This window comes from Sinocyclocheilus rhinocerous, unplaced genomic scaffold (genome assembly GCF_001515625.1).
Source record: "Sinocyclocheilus rhinocerous isolate Xijiao unplaced genomic scaffold, SAMN03320098_v1.1 scaffold683, whole genome shotgun sequence".
NCBI classification, from domain to species: domain Eukaryota; kingdom Metazoa; phylum Chordata; class Actinopteri; order Cypriniformes; family Cyprinidae; genus Sinocyclocheilus; species Sinocyclocheilus rhinocerous.
Genome location: NW_015642819.1, coordinates 215,638 through 240,682, shown reverse-complemented (window position 1 = coordinate 240,682; position 25,045 = coordinate 215,638). Strand labels below are relative to the sequence as shown.

The 25,045-nt window shown below is 37.6% G+C and overlaps 1 protein-coding gene across 2 annotated transcripts; it reads left to right on the top strand.

Annotated features, from left to right (window-relative positions):
- The first annotated feature begins 617 nt into the window (after positions 1–617).
- LOC107756578 (kinase D-interacting substrate of 220 kDa-like) lies at positions 618–24,986 on the top strand. 2 transcript variants are annotated; one of them, XM_016573747.1, is made up of 30 exons: positions 618–798; positions 2,667–2,820; positions 2,913–3,011; positions 3,624–3,722; positions 3,858–3,894; positions 4,591–4,652; positions 4,750–4,851; positions 5,191–5,289; positions 7,166–7,363; positions 7,486–7,584; positions 7,922–8,020; positions 8,104–8,202; positions 8,294–8,471; positions 8,921–9,085; positions 9,284–9,463; positions 9,551–9,716; positions 10,807–10,958; positions 11,062–11,351; positions 11,476–11,616; positions 12,451–12,688; positions 13,592–13,680; positions 14,059–14,203; positions 15,280–15,442; positions 16,551–16,729; positions 17,183–17,403; positions 19,772–19,894; positions 22,050–22,187; positions 22,286–22,384; positions 22,952–23,182; positions 23,273–24,986. In XM_016573747.1, the coding sequence occupies exons 2-30, from the start codon at positions 2,689–2,691 to the stop codon at positions 24,389–24,391; spliced, it is 5,142 nt and encodes a 1,713-aa protein (XP_016429233.1). In that variant the 5' UTR covers positions 618–798; positions 2,667–2,688; the 3' UTR covers positions 24,392–24,986. The 2 variants fall into 2 exon arrangements, with proteins under 2 accessions (XP_016429233.1, XP_016429232.1); XM_016573746.1 differs by having other exon boundaries at positions 618–813.
- Positions 24,987–25,045: the final 59 nt, after the last annotated feature.

Here is a 25,045-nt window from a genome sequence, read left to right as displayed (position 1 = left end):
TAAATATCTGAAATAATTATTACTCTATTATAATAAAGTTTCTTCAGACGTTTGTGTTTTTTTTTTTAACCAAGACAAATGAGGGAAGCGCTTGATATGTAACGAGATATTAAATATCACACTGTGAACATTCTTTACAACCTTTAATTTTGTCAAATAATGCAAAAAGTTTTATTTATTTATTTATTGGTCAAATTATGACAAAACAAGCAAATGTGTATTTCGGGTACATAAAATGTCAGGTGTGAAATCAGTAGAACAATAGCAAAACATCCATCACAGAATGATTTCAAACACAATACATCATTTTAGATATGGTGGAAATAACATGCATTTGGTTCACTGTTGAAACTAGTGAAAGTGTGAAAAGTAGCCAGTTTATTTTATTTTTTATTGTATTGTATTGTATTTTACTTTAATTTTAAAGGCCACAGGGTGAAGTTTCCATACAATACAGTTTGCTAGTTGAAGAAACATCCATAGACTGTTGCCCTGGGAAAGGCAATTACAGAATGAAATAAGATGATATATTCTATAAAACAAATGCTGTGTAATGTAGTATCTCTTCCCATATGTGAACTATCTATCACATGCATTCATGTGCTGAGTGAGCGTGACGTCAGGGACTCGCCCGGGAAGAAGCTCGAACAGCACAGCGCTTTGCTTCGTCAAAATGGCTGTTGTTAAAGATGGTGAATAGGAAGAAAGAAGCGCCGTAGACCGAAAAGCCAGTGAGAAACACGCCTTTCCAAACGGACCTTCCGACAGCAGAGCATTTCAACGTTTCTCTTCTGTGAGGTAACCTTACGTCTCGTAAGTGAAGGCAGATGTAGGGTTCAAATCGCGTTTGTGGGTTGATGCCGAGTATGATTGACAGTTCATAGCCTCTTAGAGGACAGTAACGAGCACCAAGCTGTAGAATTGAGCAGATTTGAACATCCACAGCGAATAAGATTTTTTTATGTCAATGTATTAATAATGTACTGATACGGTTAATCTGTTCAGGTTTGTATTGATGGCGATTAATTGGCTGGTCTCTCATAGTGAGTCAGTGCATCAACGACACTGCCCGCCCTGTTTATTTCTAGAAATACATTCTTTAATATCAAATTACAATAATGTTTAGACAGTCAAATATTTCAGGATTAACAAGCACTTTATTACGGTGCAGATAATGTAACGTTATTGTAATTTTATTGGGCTCTTACTCACACAGGTCCCGTTTATGTGACATTATATAGTTATTTAGTCATATTTTCATCTATCTATCTATCTATTTAGATATAATACAGTAAATACAACGATATATATTGTTTTGTTATATTTTGTTATATTTTTATATAAAAAATATAGCAAAACATAATAAATAATGTGTATTTCTTTTTATTGTTTTATGTAATATAGTGTGCTTCGGTCTCGCCAGTCTTTATAAATATCTATATAACATAGAGCACCATCATAATTGCAGGGCTGTCAGTCATCTCAGCATCTTGCTGTAGACTCTAGGTGTGAACCACTCTTGGTCGCCATAAATAATGCTAATGCCATTCCAGAGCAGACAGACAGCAGTCACAGCCAGCAATCTAAAGGCATTCAGACAAAAGCAGAGGACAGCGTGACACTGAGTGTGCTGGATATATGGTGTCACATATGGTTTATTAGAATAACTTTGGTGTCATGTTTCACAGATAGAGACTAAAGAGCTGCTTGGATTCCTGAGTGAGCTGCCCTGTTCTCTTTATTGTTGTCCAGTTGTTTGTCAAGTGCCTGTCTGTTTTTCCCTTCTTTCAGTATGTATTGAAGGTTAAATTGGGGGTCACACATACCCGCGCATATTAAATATGGGTCAAATGTTGTAAAATATTGATGTTCAACATTTATTTGCATTGATTTGTGGTTGGATTTTTGACCCACATGGTGGTATAGGTTGTTGCATGTTGTTATCTATCTATCTATCTATCTATCTATCGTTTTATTGTTCTATTGTTCATTTTGTGTATCTGTTATTCAGTTATGTATGTTTATTTATTTAAAAATGGTTTCGCAAATAATAATTATAATTTATCAAATATTTAAATAAAAAAATCTTAAATCGTAAAATAAACAATGTTACTAATTGTTTAAAATATATTGATTTGTTTAAAGTACATTGTTATAAAAATAAATTGATCTTGCCATGAAAATAGCCATAGATGCTGGCATGGCACTAAAAATAAACCAACAAATAAATAAATAAATACATTTATTAATGGGAGGAAATTGAAAGATTATTTGGTATGAAATTGTCTGTTTGATAGACATTTAAGCTGAGTATTTGCACTAATTAACTGTAGGGAAACCTATTAGAATGTGTCTGTGGAGGTGTTTGGAGAAAATGAATAGTTATCTCTTTGTTATGCTTATCTGTGCCAGCCAACTTTCTCCTGACATTTAAAGTCCATTGCTATGCTTGGCCTGCACTGAAGAAAAATGCTCTGATATAACTTGTCACTCAGTCAGGCAAACTCAGCAATTTAACATCTCTAATCTCAAAGAGTTTCATATCAGACAGTTACTTATTTCCCTCTTTTATCCTCCAAAAACCTACTGCAGTATACAGATGAGGCTTTGACTGTCTCTGTTTCATAATCTATGTTCTGAAAGTTACTAAATGTGTTTCTACGTAGGGTGTCCTAGTGAGTGGCAATCATGGACACCACAACCTCCATCAAGATGACCACTCTGGCCATCCAGAACCTCTTCAGCTATGTGGAAGAAGAGAATCTGGCTGCTGTCAAAGCCCATCTTGACAAGTTCAAAGAGGTGGATGGTCGAAGCGATGTAAGTTCTAAAAAAAGTCAAACGTAATTTAAGACGATCAGTTAACATTTAGAAATATCAAAGCTCGCTCTTTCTCATTGTGTGTTTGACAGAATGGACAGACTCCTCTCATGTTGGCCTCAGAGCAGGGCAGTCTTGAGATTGTTCAAGAGCTCATCAGAAGAGGAGCAAATGTCAACTTGGATGATGTGGTGAGAAAATACCCACTTTAGATTTACAAAAAGAGTTGGCATGTAGTCACTCTTGTTTCTGTTTAATCACTGCAGATATTCACATAACATTTACCAACCAAAAGTGGAGCAGACATTTTCGATGCTTGATATAATTTTTGGATGGCCACTTATCAGTAGCTTATTAACATATTCCTATAAGAAAATAAGGAATAAATAGATAGGACAGCTACTCTCTGCTATAATTAAATAATGAATAAAATAAATATATATATATATATATATATATATATATATATGTATTTATATAAAATTATTACAGTGAATTTAGTTAATTGTGAAATTAAGATACTTTTCAGAATTTTGTAGTATTTGGTGCAGTATGTCCCTTTTGCTATATTTTCAGGTTTTAATTAGATTTGAATCCCAGTGGGAACCTCTCTGCATTCCTGTGCAATATTTTTTGTCATATTTAAAACCTGTATAAGGAAGGTGTGGTGTCCATTATAATTGTGCCATAGGGCTTTTCTTTCTAGTACAGCTCCTGCACACTCCATCACTGTTCCCATGGCGACATTAGCCAGTGGTTCAGTGGTTTCCATAGTGACCCGTCTCTGTGCTTTTCCCTGATAGGACTGCTGGTCCGCTCTGATCTCTGCAGCTAAGGAGGGGCACGTGGAGGTGGTGAAAGAGCTGCTGGAAAACAGTGCTTATATTGAGCACAGAGATATGGTGAGAAAATCTAATTGCAAACATTTGTATCAAACGCAATACGTGTCCTTTATTTTGTACAATAATCACATTTGGAAAAGAAACACATTCTTATGTAATTATCAAAACTTAGTGAGGTGGCTTTGTGTCATGCAGGGGGGTTGGACTGCCCTTACTTGGGCTTCATATAAAGGTAGAGTTGAGGTGGCCACGGTCCTGCTTTCTTTTATCCTCCAAAAACCTACTGCAGTATACAGATGAGGCTTTGACTGTCTCTGTTTCATAATCTATGTTCTGAAAGTTACTAAATGTGTTTCTACGTAGGGTGTCCTAGTGAGTGGCAATCATGGACACCACAACCTCCATCAAGATGACCACTCTGGCCATCCAGAACCTCTTCAGCTACGTGGAAGAAGAGAATCTGGCAGCTGTTAAAGCCCATCTTGACAAGTTCAAAGAGGTGGATGGTCGAAGCGATGTAAGTTACATATAAAAAAGTCAAACATAATTTAAGACGATCAAGTTAAAATTTTGGAATATCAAATATCTATCTTTCTCATTGTTTTTTTTTTTTTGACAGAATGGACAGACTCCTCTGATGTTGGCCTCAGAGCAGGGCAGTCTTGAGATTGTTCAAGAACTCATCAGAAGGGGCGCAAACGTCAATTTGGATGATGTGGTGAGAAAATGCCCACTTTAGATTTACAGAAAAAAATTGCAGGTAGTAGCTTTTGTTTCCATTTAAACAGATATTCATATAACATTTACCAACCAAAAGTGGAGCAGACATTTTCGATGCTTGATATAATTTTTGGATGGCCACTTATCAGTAGCTTATTAACATATTCCTATAAGAAAATAAGGAATAATACTTGGGCTTCATATAAAGGTAGAGTTGAGGTGGCCACGGTCCTGCTTGAGACTGGGGCAAACCCAAACACCACTGGACAGGTAAAACTTGCATATGGTATAAGCACATACAAATCATATAAAATCAATATTGAATCCAAATAGTGCATTTCCCATTTCATGCATTTCCCATGGTTAGCAATACAGCGTCTACCCAATAATCTGGGCAGCCGGTAGAGGCCATGCAGAGATTGTGAAACTCTTGCTGGAGCATGGAGCTAAAGTCAACTGCTCTGATAAGGTGAGCTAAACCAATCCTTCCTAACTGTGATTAAATAATTATTTTGTTTTAAATACAAGTTGTGTTGACAAAATAAAAATAATGTACTTACAGTGGAAAGGGTCAATCGTTTAATAACCAATCATTGCACTTCCATTGCAAGTGCTTTTTTTTTAGTTCTGTTTCTACAAACCAAAGTCAACATTATTTTCTCTGGTAATCAATAGCATGCCACAGTTGCTGTTGATTGATCTTAATTTGTTATGAATAGGAAATATTTTTTAATGATTTTACTGTAAGATATATTAAAGGTAAAGACTTGCATATTTAACTTCAAAATGTGTCATTTTATACTTTTAGTACGGCACCACCCCACTGATCTGGGCTGCTAGAAAGGGTCACTACGACTGCGTGATGCACCTGCTGGAGAACGGAGCCGATGTTGACCAGGAGGGGGCGGTATATGCTCATCATTTAGCATGTGGTTCTCAACCTTTTTGACTTTAAAGGGGTCATATGATGCTTTTTTAAAGATCATTATTTTGTGTATTTGGTGTAACAGAATATGTTGACATGCTTTAATGTTCAAAAAACACATTCTTTTTCAAATACTGTACATTATTGTAGGTCCTATATGCCCCGCCTCTCTCAAATGCTTCGTTTTCTACAAAGTCCCTCCTTCCGACAAGCGCAGTCTGCTCTGATTGGCCAGCTGACCCAGTGCATTGTGATTGGCCGAACACCGCAAGCACTCGTCGGAAATGTAACGCCCCTTACCATAATCGCGAGCGTCAGCTTTCAAAGTAAATGTAAAGACAGAGTCCGAAAGGGGAACAGAGTCGCGTGACAGACACAGTGATGAATATGTGTTTGCAGTACACAAGCCACGGTTAAGACAGCTGACTCCACTGTGATGTGACCCTGTCTCTCTCTCTCTCTCTATCACACACACACGAGCAATAATTACGGCATATTTTAAGTTGTTTCCAATGCAAGTGATCGCGCCGACTCCTCCATGTCCTGTAAAGCGCTCTTTAGCTCTCCGCACAAACGATTAGATATGCGTCTAATAGCGCACATTTATGTAGGTAAAACATTTAAACTAACATTGTAATATGCTTGAACTGTTTTATATCTATAGATTTTATTTTAGATCAACTCACTGTCTGCCACTGGCCGCTTGGTCGTTACTTTAAAAAAACAAAAACGTACATTTAACGAACAAAAAAAATGCTCCTAACGTTTTTCTAAATTAACTTAATAAAAAAACGAAACGAAATATAATCCCTTTGACATTACATACAAAACTATTTTAATAGCTGAAACAGTAGTAGGCCTATAAGCTGTTTTGGGAGAAGGGAAAAAAAAAAAAGACGGGCTCGGGTCGGACTCGGGCCAAGAATTCTGATGAGCTGTCGGACCCGGGCCGGCAACCACATCAACCCGGTGAGTGAACAGCAATATGAAAGCGGCTTCACGAGACTAATGATGAGCAAATATACAACAGAGAGAGAATTCAATTCAGCGCTTTTATTTCCAACATGCGCTCATTCATTGCTGTATTATTTAACTCGTGCAAAGTTACGTCTTTATTGGGAGAGGATTTTGACGGATTATCTACACTATAGCAACTATATCAAGTACCTGCATGCCGTTGTTGTTGTCTCGTCTCCCCACAGACGCGCTGCAATGGCGATCCTGCGCGCAATTCTCAAAACGCCCACAAGATGGCGGCGTTTATCGGTTAATCCGATATTACAAAACTGATTTCCGATTATGGTAAAATGCTTAAATATCGGGAAAAATATCGGTAAATCGATATATCGGTCGATCTCTTATTTTTTACTCATGATTTCTACCCGATAAAATATTTTAGAGCTAGAGCTTAACATAACTAGAAAAAGATATTTTCTTTGAAAAATGCTTATGGAGTTATACCTAAGATTGTATTAATTTGTGTGACTTTTACAGGTCTAGAAATCACACTTTTAAAATGTATATAATTATCATCATCAAGAAGTATTTCAGTCCTCATACACAATTTTCCATAATAAATATACATAACTTTACATATTAACTGAAAAAGGTGTAGGCTAAAGCTTATTTTATCTACCGTTTTTTCCATTATAATTCTAATAAGCCATATATGTGAGACATGTCTTGATTTTTAGTTGTTTTTAAATTGACTTTAAAAAGTTGTCTTGTTGTCCCCTTTAAAGTTGGCTGAGGCCTCCTAGTGGGCCCTGGCCCCATGGTTGAGAACCACTGATTTAGCAGCGATCCATCAGTATCCTGAGGGCCTGTTGGTCTTATTTTATTAATCTCACCCACTCAGAACTCCATGACGGCACTGATCGTGGCTGTGAAAGGAGGGTATACAGAGGTGGTTAAAGAGCTTCTGAAGAGGAACCCCAATGTAAACATGACTGATAAGGACGGAAACACAGCTCTGATGATCGCAGCTAAAGAGGGCTACACTGAGATTGTGCAGGACCTGCTTGATGCCGGCACATACGTCAACATCCCAGACAGGGTGAGTTGAACCTCACAACGAGCCTGTAATCAAACAGAAATCAGTTGTAAAACTGATATACTGGATAAAAATGACCTGGGATATTATGCATTTTCATTGTGTGTTGTGTTTTAAACCTCTAGAGCGGAGACACTGTGCTGATTGGAGCTGTGAGAGGTGGGCATGTTGAAATTGTGAGGGCGCTACTGCATAAGTATGCAGACATCGACATTAGAGGCCAGGTAACATGCCTGTTATATCATATATGTGGAGAAAATTTAAACTAGGGCATCATAATAATGGTTAAACTGATCATCACAGTTGATACTTTTTTTTACATTTCATCAGAATTATTGCATTTTCACATAAGCACAAATCAAGAATGTCAATTCATACACTGGGTTTATTTTACCTGCCTAATGATGATTACAGTAATTATAAATTATGTTCATGTTTTTGTTATGTTTTGAGGGTCAATATCGAGAGAGAAAAACTGTAATCACAATTAATCATATTTTAAACACCAAGTGTTTAAGAGTTATCAGAAATTCAATTGACTCTACTGTTTGTTTGTTGCAGGAAAATAAGACTGCCCTCTATTGGGCTGTAGAGAAAGGCAATGCAACCATGGTTAGGGACATACTGCAGTGCAACCCTGACACAGAGACCACCACTAAGGTAAAGAACAGCAAGACTTGTGTTAAAGAGATTGTTTCACTGTTTTGAGCCAGTTTTGAGTCTGTTTTTGTCTGTATATGTAGGATTCTGAGCCTCCACTAATCAAAGCCACCAAGATGAGGAACATAGAAATAGTGGAGCTGCTGCTGGACAAAGGAGCCAAAGTGTCTGCAGTTGACAAGGTAAAACTTCAGTCACAATTTCATGTGCATAATTGACATTCACATGATGAGACTATACCGCACTTGAAATCTTTGCTCTCTCTGGCTAAAGAAAGGGGACACCCCTCTTCATATCGCCATTCGTGGACGGAGTCGCAGGCTGGCTGAGCTCCTTCTCCGTAACCCTAAAGATGGCCGCCTGCTCTACCGGCCCAACAAGGCTGGAGAGACACCCTATAACATCGACTGCAGCCACCAGAAGAGCATCCTCACCCAGATTTTTGGAGCCCGTAAGTCTGAGACTAGATCTCCATCATGAGCTTAACTATTGATTAACACTCATTATTAGGGTTAGATATTGATACAGATTTCCTGATTTAATTAGATTCTGATTCACAAGCTGATTAATTGGATTCTGATTAAGATTCATTTGGGTTTATTCTGATTTCGATTTCATTTTGATTCGATTCTGATTAATTTGGGTTTATTTTTAGTTATGTTCCTTTTTCTTAAATATTAAATAAATTATCTCTCTGCAAATGCTGTAAATTATACAGGACAGTGTTTCAGGCTGTTTCTTGCACTCTATAGTTAAGAACCTAACAGTTCTTTTAAGTAAACACATGTTTTGAATTGCTGTAGTTGCATTTCAGCACTAAATTTTTATTTTCTTTGCATTTTCTGTAGGTTATGAATGACCTGTGTGTATTTTTGCCCCTCTCTGTGTTGTCCCCTTTAGGACATCTGTCCCCCACAGAGTCAGATGGGGACATGCTGGGCTATGACCTGTACAGCAGTGCTTTAGCAGACATCCTGAGTGAGCCCACCATGCAGCCGCCCATCTGTGTGGGTCTGTATGCCCAGTGGGGCAGCGGCAAGTCCTTCTTGCTCAAGAAACTAGAGGGTGAGCATTATTTAGAGTTGCTCGGCTTAAACTAGGAAAGTGACCTGAAAAGGATATTTTAAAGCACAGTTTACTCATGTACAGCACGTACCTACCTAGCTTTTTAGCTATTTCTGAGCTTGAAATGTTTAATAGAGCTAAATTCGCTGCATCTGGTGTATATTTATTGGTGGATAAATCTTCATATTTCTTTCTCAGATGAGATGAAGACATTTGCAGGTCAGCAGGTGGAGCCTCTGTTCCAGTTTTCGTGGCTGGTTGTGGTATTATCGCTCCTGCTGTGTGGCTCTGTAGCGCTAGTGCTCGGCTTCACCGTGGATCCCAAGTTGGCTATCGCCATCTCTCTCAGCATTCTGGCTCTGCTTTATGTGTTCTTTGGTAAGAAAAACAGGCCCATTATTTATTGTCCCAAAGTAAGTTCTGTATTCATGATAAAAATATGAGCAACTCTCCATCTCTACACAGTGGTTGTGTACTTTGGGAGCAGGCGTGAGGGTGAGAACTGGAACTGGGCGTGGGTCATTAGCACCCATCTGGCCCGACACATCGGATACCTGGAGCTTCTGCTCAAACTCATGTTCGTCAACCCACCGGAGCTGCCGGAACAAACCACCCGTGCACTGCCTGTCAGGTAATTACCTATACTCTGCATAAACCGTTAAGCCATTAAGATGAGGTCCTGTCCTAAATGATGGATGTGGACTTGTCATTTTGTCATTTTAATCTCACAAGCACCCAAGATGAGCAGTTGATGTGGTGTTGACTTACTAACCAGTAAACACTGCAACATTAAGACACTAAAGTGTCAAGAGCAGCATAGTGCTATAGTATCAGTGCTGTCTGTAAGGTTTTCCCAACTGTAATATTAAACTGAAAAATCTATTATGTATAGTTATACACTTCATATATTATTATTTACTAATAATATAATAATAAAATTAAATATATGAATAAAATAAGCATCTATTGTTATTATTATTTAATAATTATACATTAGACACTACCGTTCAAAATATTTGGGTCAGCAAGTTTTGGGGTCAATAATTTTAATCAGCAAGAATTCATTAAGTTGATCAAAGACATTTATAATGTTACAAAATAATTTTATTTCAAATAGATGCTGTTCTTTTGAAGGTTCTGTTCATCAAGAGAATCCTGAAAAAAGTGTATCACGATTTACACAAAAATATTAAGCAGCACAACTGTTTTCATCATTGATAATAATGGAGAATATAGAGAAATTAAGAAATGTTCATTGAGCACCAATTCAGCATATTAGAATGATTTCTGAAGGATCATGTGACAATGAAGACTGGAATAATGGCTGCTGAAAATCTGATCAGCTTTGCCATCACAAGAGTAAATTGCATTTTAAAATATATTAAAATAGAACACAGTTCTTTTAAATTGTAATAATATTTCACAATGTTATTGTTTTACTGTATTTTTGACCAAATAAATACAGCCTTGGTGAGCATAAGAGACTTATTTCATTGAAAAACATTGGAAAATCTTGATGTCTTTGGAACTTTTGAACAGTAGTGTACTTTTAATGCGTGTGTGTGTGTACATATATACATACTTTTATGTTTTTGATGTATATTGATGACATTTTCATGTTTTTTTGTAATGGTTAGTTTTTAGTATATTAGCAGAAAAAAGCAAAAAATTAGGCGTGGCCTCTTTGGGAAGTTAGAACTGAAATCTTTTTTTTCTTTCAGGTTTCTGTTCACAGACTATAACAGGTTATCCAGTGTCGGTGGGGAGACGTCCATGGCTGAAATGATCGCTACTCTATCGGATGCTTGTGAGAGGGAGTTTGGCTTCTTGGCCACCAGACTTTTCAGGGTCTTTAAAACTGAGGACACTCAAGGTAAAGGTCACTTAAACATTCTCGATTGTTCAGGAACTAGATTAGTAAATAGAGCCTTTATTTGCTTCATTACATTTATTGTTGTGACCATGTCTACCCTCAGGTAAAAAGAAGTGGAAGAAGACATGTTGCATCCCATCATTTGTTCTCTTCCTCTTCATCCTGGGCTGCTTGATCATGGGAATGGCCCTGCTGGCGGTCTTCAAGGTGGATGGGCAAAACCAGACAGTGAATGCAGTGCTGGTTTCCATGGCGAGTGTTGTTGGTTTGGCGCTGTTGCTTAATTGTCGCACCTGGTGGCAGGTGACAGACTCAGTGCTGAACTCCCAGAGGAAGAGGCTGCACAGTGCCGCCAACAAGATGCACAAGCTGAAGAGTGAGGGCTTTATGAAGGTTAGTTGGCAGGCTTCTGGGTAGCTTATACACAAATCTACATAGAGTAACACATAGGTAGTGTTTATATACAGTGTCACAGATGGTGAATTTGTTACTTGAATATTTGAACTTTTTTTCGCAGGTCTTAAAGAATGAAGTGGAGCTCATGGCTAAGATGGCCAAGACTATAGATGGCTTTACCCAGAACCAGACACGTCTAGTTGTTATCATTGATGGTCTGGACTCCTGTGAACAGGACAAAGTGCTACAGATGCTTGACACGGTGAGCACGGTGTTAACTAAAACTACTACATATTGTTTTCATTAATTTAAATAAAGCTAAAATAAAATTTAAAAATCATTATTAAATGGAAAAAATAAATAAAATAATTCAGTTGGCAAAGCAACATTTCTAGCAAATTATCTTTGAAGTACTGCATTTATTAAAACCATAAATGAAATATAAATACATGAAGGTTGAATGGAAATTCTTTTTAAAAATAATAAAGATAAAAAAAATGCACACAAAAAATAATGACATATAATGACAACTGAAAATATACAAATAAAAGCTAATTCAAAACATTAATAGCTTCTATAATATTATATAAATAATACTAAATTAACACTGGCGCCTCTGTCTAAAATATCATGCCTGAAAATATCATCCATCTATTTCTGGACAATTCTCCCTTTTGAATTGTCGTCAGCCATGAAATCTCTTATAAAACCTTAAGTCTTCGTTGTCATGTGCAATGATTAAATTATTTGAAAAGACAGTGGTCTCCTAGAGCTGGCTTTTCTGCTAGTTTAACAAAGACTGAAGAGACCCGTTGTTTTAGTGGTAACCAACAGCATCCCTAATCTATTTAGTCAATTGTATCAGACCCTGATAAGAGTCAGTTGCCTGTTCTAAATAAAATTATTTTATCATACATTTAAAGAAATTCTTGGATACTGACTTGATGTACTGATAGAGGATTTAGTGCATGTGAAGTGAGCGTTAGCTTGAATAAATCCTTAAAATGGCGCTCATAAGTTCTATTTTTTTGTGTTGTGTAAATCGCCCTTTTGAGGCTCATAATTAAAAACCTGTCAAATTTGTCTTTCTGATCAGGTGAGAGTGCTGTTCTCCAAGGGTCCTTTCATCTCTACCTTCGCCAGTGATCCTCACATCATCATCAAAGCTATAAACCAGAATCTAAACAGCGTGCTGCGTGACTCCAACATCAACGGCCATGACTACATGCGCAACATTGTCCACTTGCCTGTCTTCCTCAACAGCCGTGGCCTCAGCAGTGCAAAGAAGATGTGTGCACCCACTCCTGCTAATGGAGACACCGGGAACTCTGAGGGTTTGTATCAACATGGGATGAGGGGTTAAAATACAGTAGGATGTCTTGTGTTTCAAATAATGACTGACTAATATGGGAAGTAGTCTTCCTTGTATCTCGATATACATTATATATATTCTTTTGCTCACCAAGGCTGAATTTATTAGATAAAAAAATATAGTTAAAACAGTAATATTGTGAAATATTATTACAACTTAAAATAACTTTTATATTTTAAAATAGTTTGAGTCTTTTGATGGCAAAGCTGAATTTTGAGCAGCAATTACTCCAGTCTTCAGTGTCACTTGATCCTTCAGGAATCATTCCAGTATGCTGACTTGGTGCTCAAGTGTTTTTTTTTTTCAGTCACAGTGGAAAACAGTTGTACTGCTTAACTGATAACTGATTTTTGTGGAAACCATAATACAGTTTTTTAGGATTCTTTGAGAACAGCATTTATTTAGAATGGAAATCTTTTACATTACAAATGTCTTCACTTTCATTTCTGATCAACAAAAAAAACCTGAATATTTGAATGGTAGTCTACAAAATGTAGCCAAACATATCTTGTGTTTTATGACAATATAGTGACTTCAACCATGAAATCTCATAAAATCTTAAGTCTGAGTTGTCATGTGCAATAATGCCTTCAGTCTGATTAAATTATTTAAAAAGACAGTGGTCTCCTAGAACTGAACAGACCCGTTGTCTACAAGTCTACAAAAATTTAGCCAAACATATCTTGTGTTTAATGACAATATAGTGTCCAAACCAGGTTACTCTAACCCTATTCTGACCAACATTTCATATTAGTTTTTATATCTTTGTTGAAAATCAAATGCTGCTTGACAAAAATCACAGCCAATCATCACATATTTGGTGGGGCTTGCAAAGCAAATTTCTTACAATTTTCTTATGCTGTAGGTTGGCATGAGGAGTTGGACAGAAAGTTGTCCCAGAACAGCTTGGGTGACCAGACCAAGTTTGGCAGTAAGACGACACTTAACCGCAGGGTAAGCTGATAAATATGCTGCTTTGTTATGTGAGAAGGCTACTTATTATGGTTAAGTAGAAGGCTACTAAGATAATGATTAGCGATTATGAATAAGATTAATAGTTACATGATAGTAACTTTATCTGATGTTTGCAATAGCATGATGATTTGATCTCCAAAATCTAATTGAATTGTTTGTCCTATCTGGCAATCCCATGGCTTGTGCTTGTGCAGTTTGTCTGTCTGTAATCCAATGACAGTAATGTTTTACCACATGATATGCTCATATCACAAAATGTTTCCAAATTTCTCCCTTGACATTTTCCTTCCCTGTATTCCTTAATGCTATTGATTTTGAATAATAAGCGTGATTTAAATCTAGCCGATCTCTCCTCAGGATACTTATCGCCGTCGACAGATGCAGAGGTCAGTCACGCGTCAGATGTCCTTTGACCTCACAAAACTGCTCGTCACTGAGGACTGGTTCAGTGACATCAGCCCTCAGACTATGAGGAGACTCCTCAACATTGTATCAGTCACAGGTCAGCACTCAATCTTTAAGGCCAACATGTTCCTAAAATGATTTATCGCTGCATGTTATTTCAAAGAAAAAAATTCTCTGTGTAATCTTTAAAGGTCCCATATTTTACACCTTTCTGGAGTTTTATTTTACGCGATGTTGTCTGGGGGTTTGGCAAAAGGAGAGTGGGACGTTGGGCGGTGCTCGGGGTGGTGACTGAAGGCGGTGACTGTGTCGTTCTGACGTCAACTTTTTACGGAAGTCACAACGGTTCATGAAAAATCACAGCTACTTTAAGCAGGCTGTGTGAATTTTACTGTGGACTGACTGTTTTGAAACTTATATGTTAGTTACATAGCACCTAGACCTCAGTTATCATGAAAAAAGCCAGGAAATTTCAGTTTTGACAATATGGGACCTTTAATCAAAATGTAGTAACTTGCTCTTACTCTGAAACAACTTTCCTTTTCCAATGACATCACTTGAGTTATTAGGTGATGTTACCCCAAAGCCAAAAGGGTTTAGTCTGGTTAGTAATGGCCACCTTTCATGATCCAAGTGAAACATGCTTTCCAATTAACCCAATTTTTTTTTTATTTGAGTATCCTGTCTTACTCTGAAATATATCACATTACGGAAGTAAGACAGGTTGCAAACATTTGAATTGTAGCAGAGTTGCAGAATTATACTATTGTACAAAAGTTTACAGTCAGTAATATTTTCTTAAGAAAGAAATTAATACTTTTTATTCCACAAGGGCACATTAAATTGATCAAGTGGCAGTGTGGTGTTATTAAGCAGCACTACTATTTTAAAGATTGATGATGATAAAATTAGCATATTACAGTGATTTTTTTTGATGGATCATGTGACTCTGAAGACTGGAGTAATGGCTTCTGAAAATTCAGCTTTGATATCACAGGAATAAATTACATTTTAAAATGTCTTCAGATAGAAAACAGTTGCTTTTCTCTCTTTTTTCCCCTTTTTTCTTTCATTCTTAGTTTATATAGTCACTATAATGGAATATGAACTTTCAGATATGAAATCATAAAGTCTGAACATTCAGTACTCAAGAAATATGCTCCTCTTGTTTAGGCCGCTTGCTGAGGGCCAATCAGATAAGTTTTAACTGGGACCGGCTTGCGTCTTGGATCAACTTGACTGAGCAGTGGCCATATCGCACATCCTGGCTCATACTGTACCTAGAAGAGACAGACGGCATCCCAGATCAGACAACTCTGAAAGCCATCTATGAAAGGTAGGAGCTTTTAAAGAAACCACATGACTCTATTTATGTTTTATAATGCCTTTATGATGCTGTAATGTAGATCTCTAGAAAACTGCATTTGACCTAACACAGTTCCTGATGTTTCAATTTCACCACATGCTTTATCACAGTAGTTTTGTAGCTCTTTCATAATAAAGCCATCAGATTGCCAGAAACGCACCGTTTTGTTTTAAACCTGAGATCAACAACTCAGATCATTGCTAATCTGTACATACAAGGTTTTTTTCAGGGTAATCTTATGTAATGTATTTGTCCTGTATGATTTTTTTGCATGTAGTTTGTTCGTTAGCCCATTAGGGTCCTAGAGAAAAATGTCTCCTTTGGGAAGTTTCCTGGAAACGAATAATGGGAGGCCACAGAATGTCAGATGAAGCCAAAGAAAGCAGGTCCAGATCATTAGATAGGCTTCCCTGCGGTGATTAGTCAGATGATGCTATTCATGTAAGACTTGAGTCACTGCATAGATATTGTCATGGCGTCAGATATGAAATGATTATGGAATATTCTGACTGCACTCATGTTGTTTACTTCTTTACACATGCCACATACCATCACTTTGGAGATCTTGTTGTACCTAAATATAAAGAGAGAAACATATGCATTTGCAGCATGGGTGTATTCTGACATTTTGAGGGGTTTATAGAGCATTTTTAAAAACCCTTAGGTCTGTTTAAGTAGAAACATATGAAGTCTGTGGTTTTATGAAGAGGTTTGGCATCCAGAGCATCAGTAATATTGCTGTATTGTGTTGATACTGGCTGTCTGCACACTCCTTTCACTCTTAAAGCAGCCCATGCCCCAGAAACACAAAATGAAATGAAGATATTGTGCTGCTAATGCTGAGTTATATTGGCATCATTTTCATTTTCAGTAAAACCATCATGACTTGTTTTATCTGGCAAGGCTCAATATAATTTATTCCAGGGTATGTTAAAACCAGTCATTCTCACAAGACCTGCATTGTTTTAGTAAAAACGTGATGGACGCTCCACACATGCTAAAGTAACTTTTACAAACCTTAAAATATTAGTATTGTCTCATGTTTCTCAAGTTGTATCTTTCATGTACTGCCTGACAGGATCTGCAAGAATATTCCAACCACTAAAGATGTGGAGCCTTTGCTGGAGATAGATGGTGATGTCCGTAGCTTTGAGGTTTTCCTTTCTTCCCGAACTCCAGTGCTTGCGGCTCGAGACATCCGCACCTTTCTTCCCTGCACTGTTAATTTAGATCCAAAGCTCAGAGAGATTATTGCAGGTAAAAATCACATTTAAACCCGAACTAGCTAGCCACTATCTGACAGCTTAAATTACAGCTTAATTTATTTTATTTTATTATTTATTATTTTTTTAAATATCTGTGATTGGTTTTTAAATTTAATGATTACTGCACATTGACAGCTTAATTTATGCTAAATTTGCAAACTCAATTTATTACTCATTTTACAATTTTTTAATTTTTTAAGTGTAATAATGTATGTGCATTTTAAATAATAAATATTGTTTTTGAATGTAATATTTATTTCTAGAAAATTACAAAATCACATAATTTTTTTTATTTATTTAAATGTCCCAAATTTTGATAACAGGTTTTTGAAAATTACATACCTTATAGAAAATGAATAGGACATCATATGATATTTCTATTGACCGCTGTCATACCCGGTTGAAAAGCATGTATTTCCAAGTTTTTATCTCTGTATTTTCTCAGATGTGCGTGCTGCCCGGGAGCAAGTGAGCATGGGTGGTGTCACCTATCCCACACTGCCTTTGCAGGAGGGCCGTCCAATATCAGTCTACAGCCAGCAGTCCTCTGCCTGCTCCCCTGCTGCCTCCTACAACGGCCCGTATAACCCGCCGGGTGTGTCTCCTCAGCCCCATAGTGCCTATTTCAGCGGCATGGCCGGGCCACAACACCCGTTCTACAACAGGGTGAGTACGCACACACACAAAAGATCACTTGAATTGCACATTTCTGATAGGTTAAACTGAATCAGAAACTGTGTTTTTGTTGTAATCTATCATTAGATTGTCATCTCTTTGGGGGGCATTTGAGGTAAAATGGGTCCAGTTATTAAAACTGATAAATAGCGTCAAGTGTAGATTGATGACTCAGCTGTGATTTAGACTTGACTTTCCTCAGGGAGCTCTACTAGGCACATCCGTGTAATTAATAGATGAGGGAAGTCCCTTGGACGAGCACACACCTCTATTCCAGCCTCAGTGCCAAACATTTCTACATGCCCACCCAGACAATTTTTCATTCATTTCCCTGTGCTCGTGTTTCAGTGATTGTTTTTCTTCATTTTAGCATCATTTTTATTTGCATTGGCCTTGTTTTCTTAAGTTCAGCCCCCTAATGTAACAAAATTAGGTGTTTATGAGGCTACATGTTTGTGCCACGTTGTATCCCCACCTAATGATTCATTTTTTTAAGCATTTGTGTATGTTAGAGAGGGAGTTTATTTGTATGTGTGTGTACAAACCTTAAAATATTAGTATTGTCTCATGTTTCTCAAGTTGTATCTTTCATGTACTGCCTGACAGGATCTGCAAGAATATTCCAACCACTAAAGATGTGGAGCCTTTGCTGGAGATAGATGGTGATGTCCGTAGCTTTGAGGTTTTCCTTTCTTCCCGAACTCCAGTGCTTGCGGCTCGAGACATCCGCACCTTTCTTCCCTGCACTGTTAATTTAGATCCAAAGCTCAGAGAGATTATTGCAGGTAAAAATCACATTTAAACCCGAACTAGCTAGCCACTATCTGACAGCTTAAATTACAGCTTAATTTATTTTATTTTATTATTTATTATTTTTTTAAATATCTGTGATTGGTTTTTAAATTTAATGATTACTGTACATTGACAGCTTAATTTATGCTAAATTTGCAAACTCAATTTATTACTCATTTTACAATTTTTTAATTTTTTAAGTGTAATAATGTATGTGCATTTTAAATAATAAATATTGTTTTTGAATGTAATATTTATTTCTAGAAAATTACAAAATCACATAATTTTTTTTATTTATTTAAATGTCCCAAATTTTGATAACAGGTTTTTGAAAATTACATACCTTATAGAAAATGAATAGGACATCATATGATATTTCTATTGACCGCTGTCATACCCGGTTGAAAAGCATGTATTTCCAAGTTTTTATCTCTGTATTTTCTCAGATGTGCGTGCTGCCCGGGAGCAAGTGAGCATGGGTGGTGTCACCTATCCCACACTGCCTTTGCAGGAGGGCCGTCCAATATCAGTCTACAGCCAGCAGTCCTCTGCCTGCTCCCCTGCTGCCTCCTACAACGGCCCGTATAACCCGCCGGGTGTGTCTCCTCAGCCCCATAGTGCCTATTTCAGCGGCATGGCCGGGCCACAACACCCGTTCTACAACAGGGTGAGTACGCACACACACAAAAGATCACTTGAATTGCACATTTCTGATAGGTTAAACTGAATCAGAAACTGTGTTTTTGTTGTAATCTATCATTAGATTGTCATCTCTTTGGGGGGCATTTGAGGTAAAATGGGTCCAGTTATTAAAACTGATAAATAGCGTCAAGTGTAGATTGATGACTCAGCTGTGATTTAGACTTGACTTTCCTCAGGGAGCTCTACTAGGCACATCCGTATAATTAATAGATGAGGGAAGTCCCTTGGACGAGCACACACCTCTATTCCAGCCTCAGTGCCAAACATTTCTACATGCCCACCCAGACAATTTTTCATTCATTTCCCTGTGCTCGTGTTTCAGTGATTGTTTTTCTTCATTTTAGCATCATTTTTATTTGCATTGGCCTTGTTTTCTTAAGTTCAGCCCCCTAATGTAACAAAATTAGGTGTTTATGAGGCTACATGTTTGTGCCACGTTGTATCCCCACCTAATGATTCATTTTTTTAAGCATTTGTGTATGTTAGAGAGGGAGTTTATTTGTATGTGTGTGTGTGTGTGTGTGTGTGTGTGTGTGAGAGAGAGAGAGAGAGAGAGAGAGAGTTATTTCATTGTTTCACATGTTTGGATTTAAAGGAATCTTTCAGGTTCAATACAATTTAAGCTCAGTTGACAGCGTTTGTGGCATAATGTTGAATAACAAACATTTTCTTTAAGAGAAGAAAAAATACACAATAAGATTACAATAAGATTGTAGAAATGGAAAGTGCAAGTCGAAATTATTTGTAATAAATGTTATTGATTTATATTGTATTGAACTTGAACATTCCTGCAAGTATTTATTTATGATTTTCTGTTATATTTTCATTCCCTAAATTTTTTTTCCCTCCAAACTTGGTCTCCCAGCCATATTTCCCCCAACATCTATACCAGCTGCCGCGGCAGTATGCTGGCAGCTTCTTCCCTGCTCATGTTCTTCCACGTCCATTCATTAAAACTGGCTATCCCAAGGACCATAGCAGTGGACTTGTAAGTACTAGTCATGAACAAAAGCTGCCAGACCTTGTGCTTATGGATAGCGCTAGTGTTAGACGTTCTTGCTAGGGTTTTACTTGCTGACATACTTTTCTTCTACAGCTAATGTTTTTGTAATTTTGCTCTGCAGGTGTTTCCTTTTATAAACATGAATATAATGTTTCTTCTTCCCTCTTGTCTTATGTGTCAGTATCATTTTATTTTCGCTGTTTTCATGGTGTTGTTCCAGATATACTTTGATTTTTCTTAGTGTAATGTGTGATATGAAAAGTCCGTCATATTCTTTGAGGCGCTTTGTACGTATAGGGTGCTAATACTTATTCATGGTTTTTGTTGTGAGATGATAAATTATTTTGTAAATGTTGTAATTTAGCACGAAAAGCTTGTTTCAGAAAGGACAAATATTTTAATCTTCTCAAATGTCTGTATGACCCCTTTAAAAAATTAAAAAATAATAAAGCCAATAATAATAAAAAATAAATAAATAAAAAACAATTAAAAATTCCAAATCTTGACAGTCTCGACTGTCCAACAATAAAATATACAACATATTTTTGACAGTCTATTTAATTATTCAATTAATTGTCATAAAAAGTATTTGTAATTAAATAATATTTGCTAAAAATAATATTTAGTGTGCATTAACATTTTGTATACAACTGTTCCCACATTTTATTTTCAGTTATCACACAAATAAATGCGTTGACTACAAGTTCAACTGTTCAACGCTATTATTGTAAGAGAAAAATTGTTTTTTTTTTCTTCTTTAATTTGTGACAATTTTTTCATTAATTACAAACCATTTTTTTGATCCCACAAAATGACAGCTTATTTAGGCTTTTTTTTGTTTTGTTACATTTTGATGTTTATAGAAAATAACATTCAGTACCTTTTAAATTAAATTTTCAGTTCCTGTTTTGTACCCTATTTGTGTAAAGTGCATTATACCTAGTGTTTGACATCTGGTACATTTTAAGCTTAATTTGTGTGAGAATAAAAGCAAGATGCCAGTGTTCAAACAGGCACTGCACTAGTGACGTCAAGCACCAGCTGCCTTAATGTTCACCGGAGGCTTTCACAGTCCACCATTTCCCACATGCTGCAGAGAAACTCATTTGCTCCCTGTTTAAACTCTCTCTCCATCTTTCTTTCATCAACATGAATGTAATTCCCTCACGATTTCCACCTCCTTTCTCTCTTCCCTCCTCTCCTCTCTCTCTCCTTAAGCAGGGTAAGGTACCATCTTTCAAAAAGAAGCAGGTACTGAATCCTTCTAGACTCTGCTTAAGTTCTGCTGCTCTGCTGATGCTGCCCCTCCTCACGTGCCTTCACAAACACACACTAAACACACCTCGGCATACACTTATAGGACAAAAAATTCACTCACAGTGGGGAAGGAGGAATAAAGGTGCTTAAGTTGAGGTTAGATGCTTAATATTAGGTCAAAATTTAAATATGCCAGTTAACTAAACAAAACAAAACAAAAAAATGTCACTGCATTAGTGCTCATACCCATGTGATATGCTAACATGGAGCGTAGTTTACTTGGTCACATTAAACTTCATTAAACCTCAGAATTCTCTCTTTCCCCTGGGTCTTTCAAGCTTCTGTCCTTATTAAAAAAAAACAAAGAAATCCTATCTGTGTTTCTATACCCTTGCAGTTGTGATGATGCAGTTGTTTCAATGATGCCAATTTACTCAAAAGCCATTGAAATAATCAGCTTCTCACACAGCGTGGCCTGGATGCTGAACTTTTTAAGTATTCTGTCTGAAAACTTTAAAGGTCTGTATTTATAGTCCATGTAGTGTAGGTCACAATTTTTGGTTTTGTTCTAATTAGACGTAGCTATTTAAAAAGCTACAATATACTTAATGTTTTTCTTACCATCATATCACTCTAGATTTGCACTAGCTTCTTTGAAATCCTGCTGACAGAAATAGATTCAAAGTGCATTGCATATGTTCCTCTGCAGTACCTCTTATGATCCCTCTCTTCTTTGAATTTTAATTCAAGACCTTTTGCTTCCCCTTTGGACTGTTTTCTAATAATCTGCATGGTTTATCTATTGACTTCAGAGATCTTTCATATGCACACTGTTCTGATGTAATTGAGTGGCACTAATGGTTTTGTGTGTTGTGTGTATTAGGGCTCTGCCTCGGTGGTCTCAGGCACCCCATCGATAATGCTCGCCTCAATGAGCACAGATGTTGTCTGTGAGCGTGTCAGACTTATCGACGGCATTGACCAGAACATGCTTTCTCAGTATACAGCCACCATTAAGAAGGTATGCATTTGTGAACAACAAAAAAAAAAGTACACTGAGAAGAAAATATTAAACATGGTTGTTTTGCACTATGTTCTGGTTTTTCTTTTTTTTGTCAGGCTAACATAAATGGCAGAGTTCTGTCTCAGTGTAATATTGACGAGCTGAAGAAAGAGATGAACATGAATTTTGGAGATTGGCAGCTTTTCAGGACAACAGTGAGTAGTTTTCTATTATTTATATAACAAGATGTTCAAGTTTCTATATGCCTTGCTAACATACAAAAGATTATACATAATGTATGTATAATTTTATGTATTATATGAATACATATGAAATGTATTTCATATGAGTTTAATATTTATTATTTATATTTATTATAATTAATTGTAATTTATTGTTATAAATGTTTACACACATTTAGTGTGTTTTCTTTTACAAAATAAATAAAATACATGCAATAATAGCTTGAAATAATACAGGATAGCCATAAGTTCATAAACTCTTGCTCAAAAATAATGGCATGCATGGCAGATTGGTGTGTTATATTCTTTGAAATTTGACAAAACCTCATCTGTTAGCCAGTTCAGTAATTTTACCTAGCAGAATTCACAACTAAATCTCATAGAAACAAATGTTTAAGTTTACAAGGTATACCAGAAAGCATGTACATTATCAAGAAATGTAAGATTGACCCAATAATGCAAGTGACGGTGCTGTTAACTGGCCTGGAAGTCTCTCACACTGGCCCTAGATACTGATGTGATGAAGTCGATGTTGTGCAGGTGATTGAGCTCCGTCATGTGGAGAACCAGATTCTGCATGAGGAGGCTCCTAGTGAGCAGGGCAGCAGCACGGTTGGCCATGTGGAGTCTTGCAGGCACACTGGAGCATCCGTTCACGGAGAAGTCGGTAACACGGACACCTCACCCATGTACAACTTCAACCTCAGCTTTGAGGAGCTTAGTAACGTGGGCTTGGATGTACCTCCTAGGCACCCCAACCCTTCGTGGATGGTAAGCATTTCTTCCTAGGTTCTTGCAAACCTTTTTTCCCCAAGTCATTCCATATTAGACATTTATCTCAACATCTCTTGTCCTCTGTAGTCCACCACTCACCGTACAGCTAGCATGTCCAGCCTCAACTCTCAAGAGTCCTCCAATGAAATGTGCAAGCTAACAGACAAGCAGCAGGCCGAATACCACAATGCCTACCAGGAATACATCGCCTCTATGGCTCAGATTGAGGTTGGAATGGAGAAGCCTGTGCCACCTTTTGTTGGCCAGCTAATGCACTCCAGCTCTGAGGACAAGAAGAAGGATGGAGGTGACCAAGATGCGCGCAAATCTGTTTCAAAACGAGGGAGCAGCAAGTCCGGGGCCGATAATACAGACTACGCCTCGGCGGACACGGCCACTTTAGATCCTATAACAGAAGAGGATGAGAAGGTTGACCATGGGTCATCAAAGTCCCTTCTGGGACGCAAGACATCTGGAGAGAAGGTGAGCCTCTTCCAGGGTGCTGATCTGAAGCTGAAGCCTGGCGGTGGTTTACGCTATCAGAAACTTACCAGTGATGATGAAGAGTCTGAAGAGTCGGACAATGCCCCTCTGCTCAAGGATGGAAAGAAACCCGAGCCCAAAGCCTCAGATGCTGGAGATCGATCTCTGGCCAAAGGTAAGGATTACCTTTCAGATAAGAAGGATTCTTCTGACTCGGGTGTCCGCTCCAACGAAAGCTCTCCCAACCATTCTTTGCAAGACGAAGAGGCCGACCTGTCACAGTCTGAGAGGGCTAACCTGATTGAGCTGGATGAGGAGAACTCAGCTCGAAAGCGAGGGCTGCCGAATAGTCTGAGTGGCCTCCAAGACCCAGCTATCGTCCGCATGTCCATCTGCTCTGAGGACCAATGCAGTCTTCTGGCCAGCAGCCCCGAAGAGAGCTGGCCTTCCTCCAAGAGCTACAACCTCAACCGTACACCCAGCAACACCACCCTCAATAACAACACAAACGCCCAACAAGGAAACAACGTTCGCCAACCCACAGATAGCTCCACCACCACTGGAAGTGACGTCATCATGACTCCTGGTTCCAGCACCACCCAAAATGAGAACATCCGTGTGGTGCATCTGAAGAGAGGGCTTAACCCTGGAGATCCTCCTGAGATCCTTAAAGTGTCCTCTGACATGGTCACCTTCGGAGAAGAGCGGGAAAGTATCCTGTAGGCGACGTCTGGATCTACAGCAGTCTTGGCTAATTAATGTTTTGTGGTGTCAATGCATGGCTAAATACACGCAACCGTGACTGTGACATTTCTAAATGTTAAGTGTAGTTGAAGTGTGCTTCATTCACAACTGTCCATCACCTACTCATCATCCACCATCTTATAGTTACATATATGTGGTGTTTCCGTACAGTATTAGTAGCTTAATCACGTATTAATGTTACCAGTTGTATGGCTATAAAGCATTTTGAAATCGCAGCTGTAGATGAATATTCAGTAGTGTTTCCCAAAGTAAAGTATTGTAGTACCTTGTCATGGTAAAGCACCCAAACCTAGTGTAAACCCCTTAAAAAGTATGAATGTTAACAGTCGTTCTGGCTTGGAAATGTATCGTATTGCGTTGTCCTGCATGCTGTCATTGTGCTGAAGTTACAGTAGTATATAAGCAGTGACAAGCATGTGCCAGACTGCAGTTCTAAATTAGCCAGTAGAAACTGCATGCCCTGTGATATATACTGTACTTTTGGCAGCTGTCCTGAAAAGTTAAATGTGTTTTGTGATGCTTGTCTTCAACATGGTATGAAATAAACCTGCATTGACAGTATCCATCTTTCTTGAGTCTTTGTTTGAGGAAGAAAAATTACTGAAATAAACA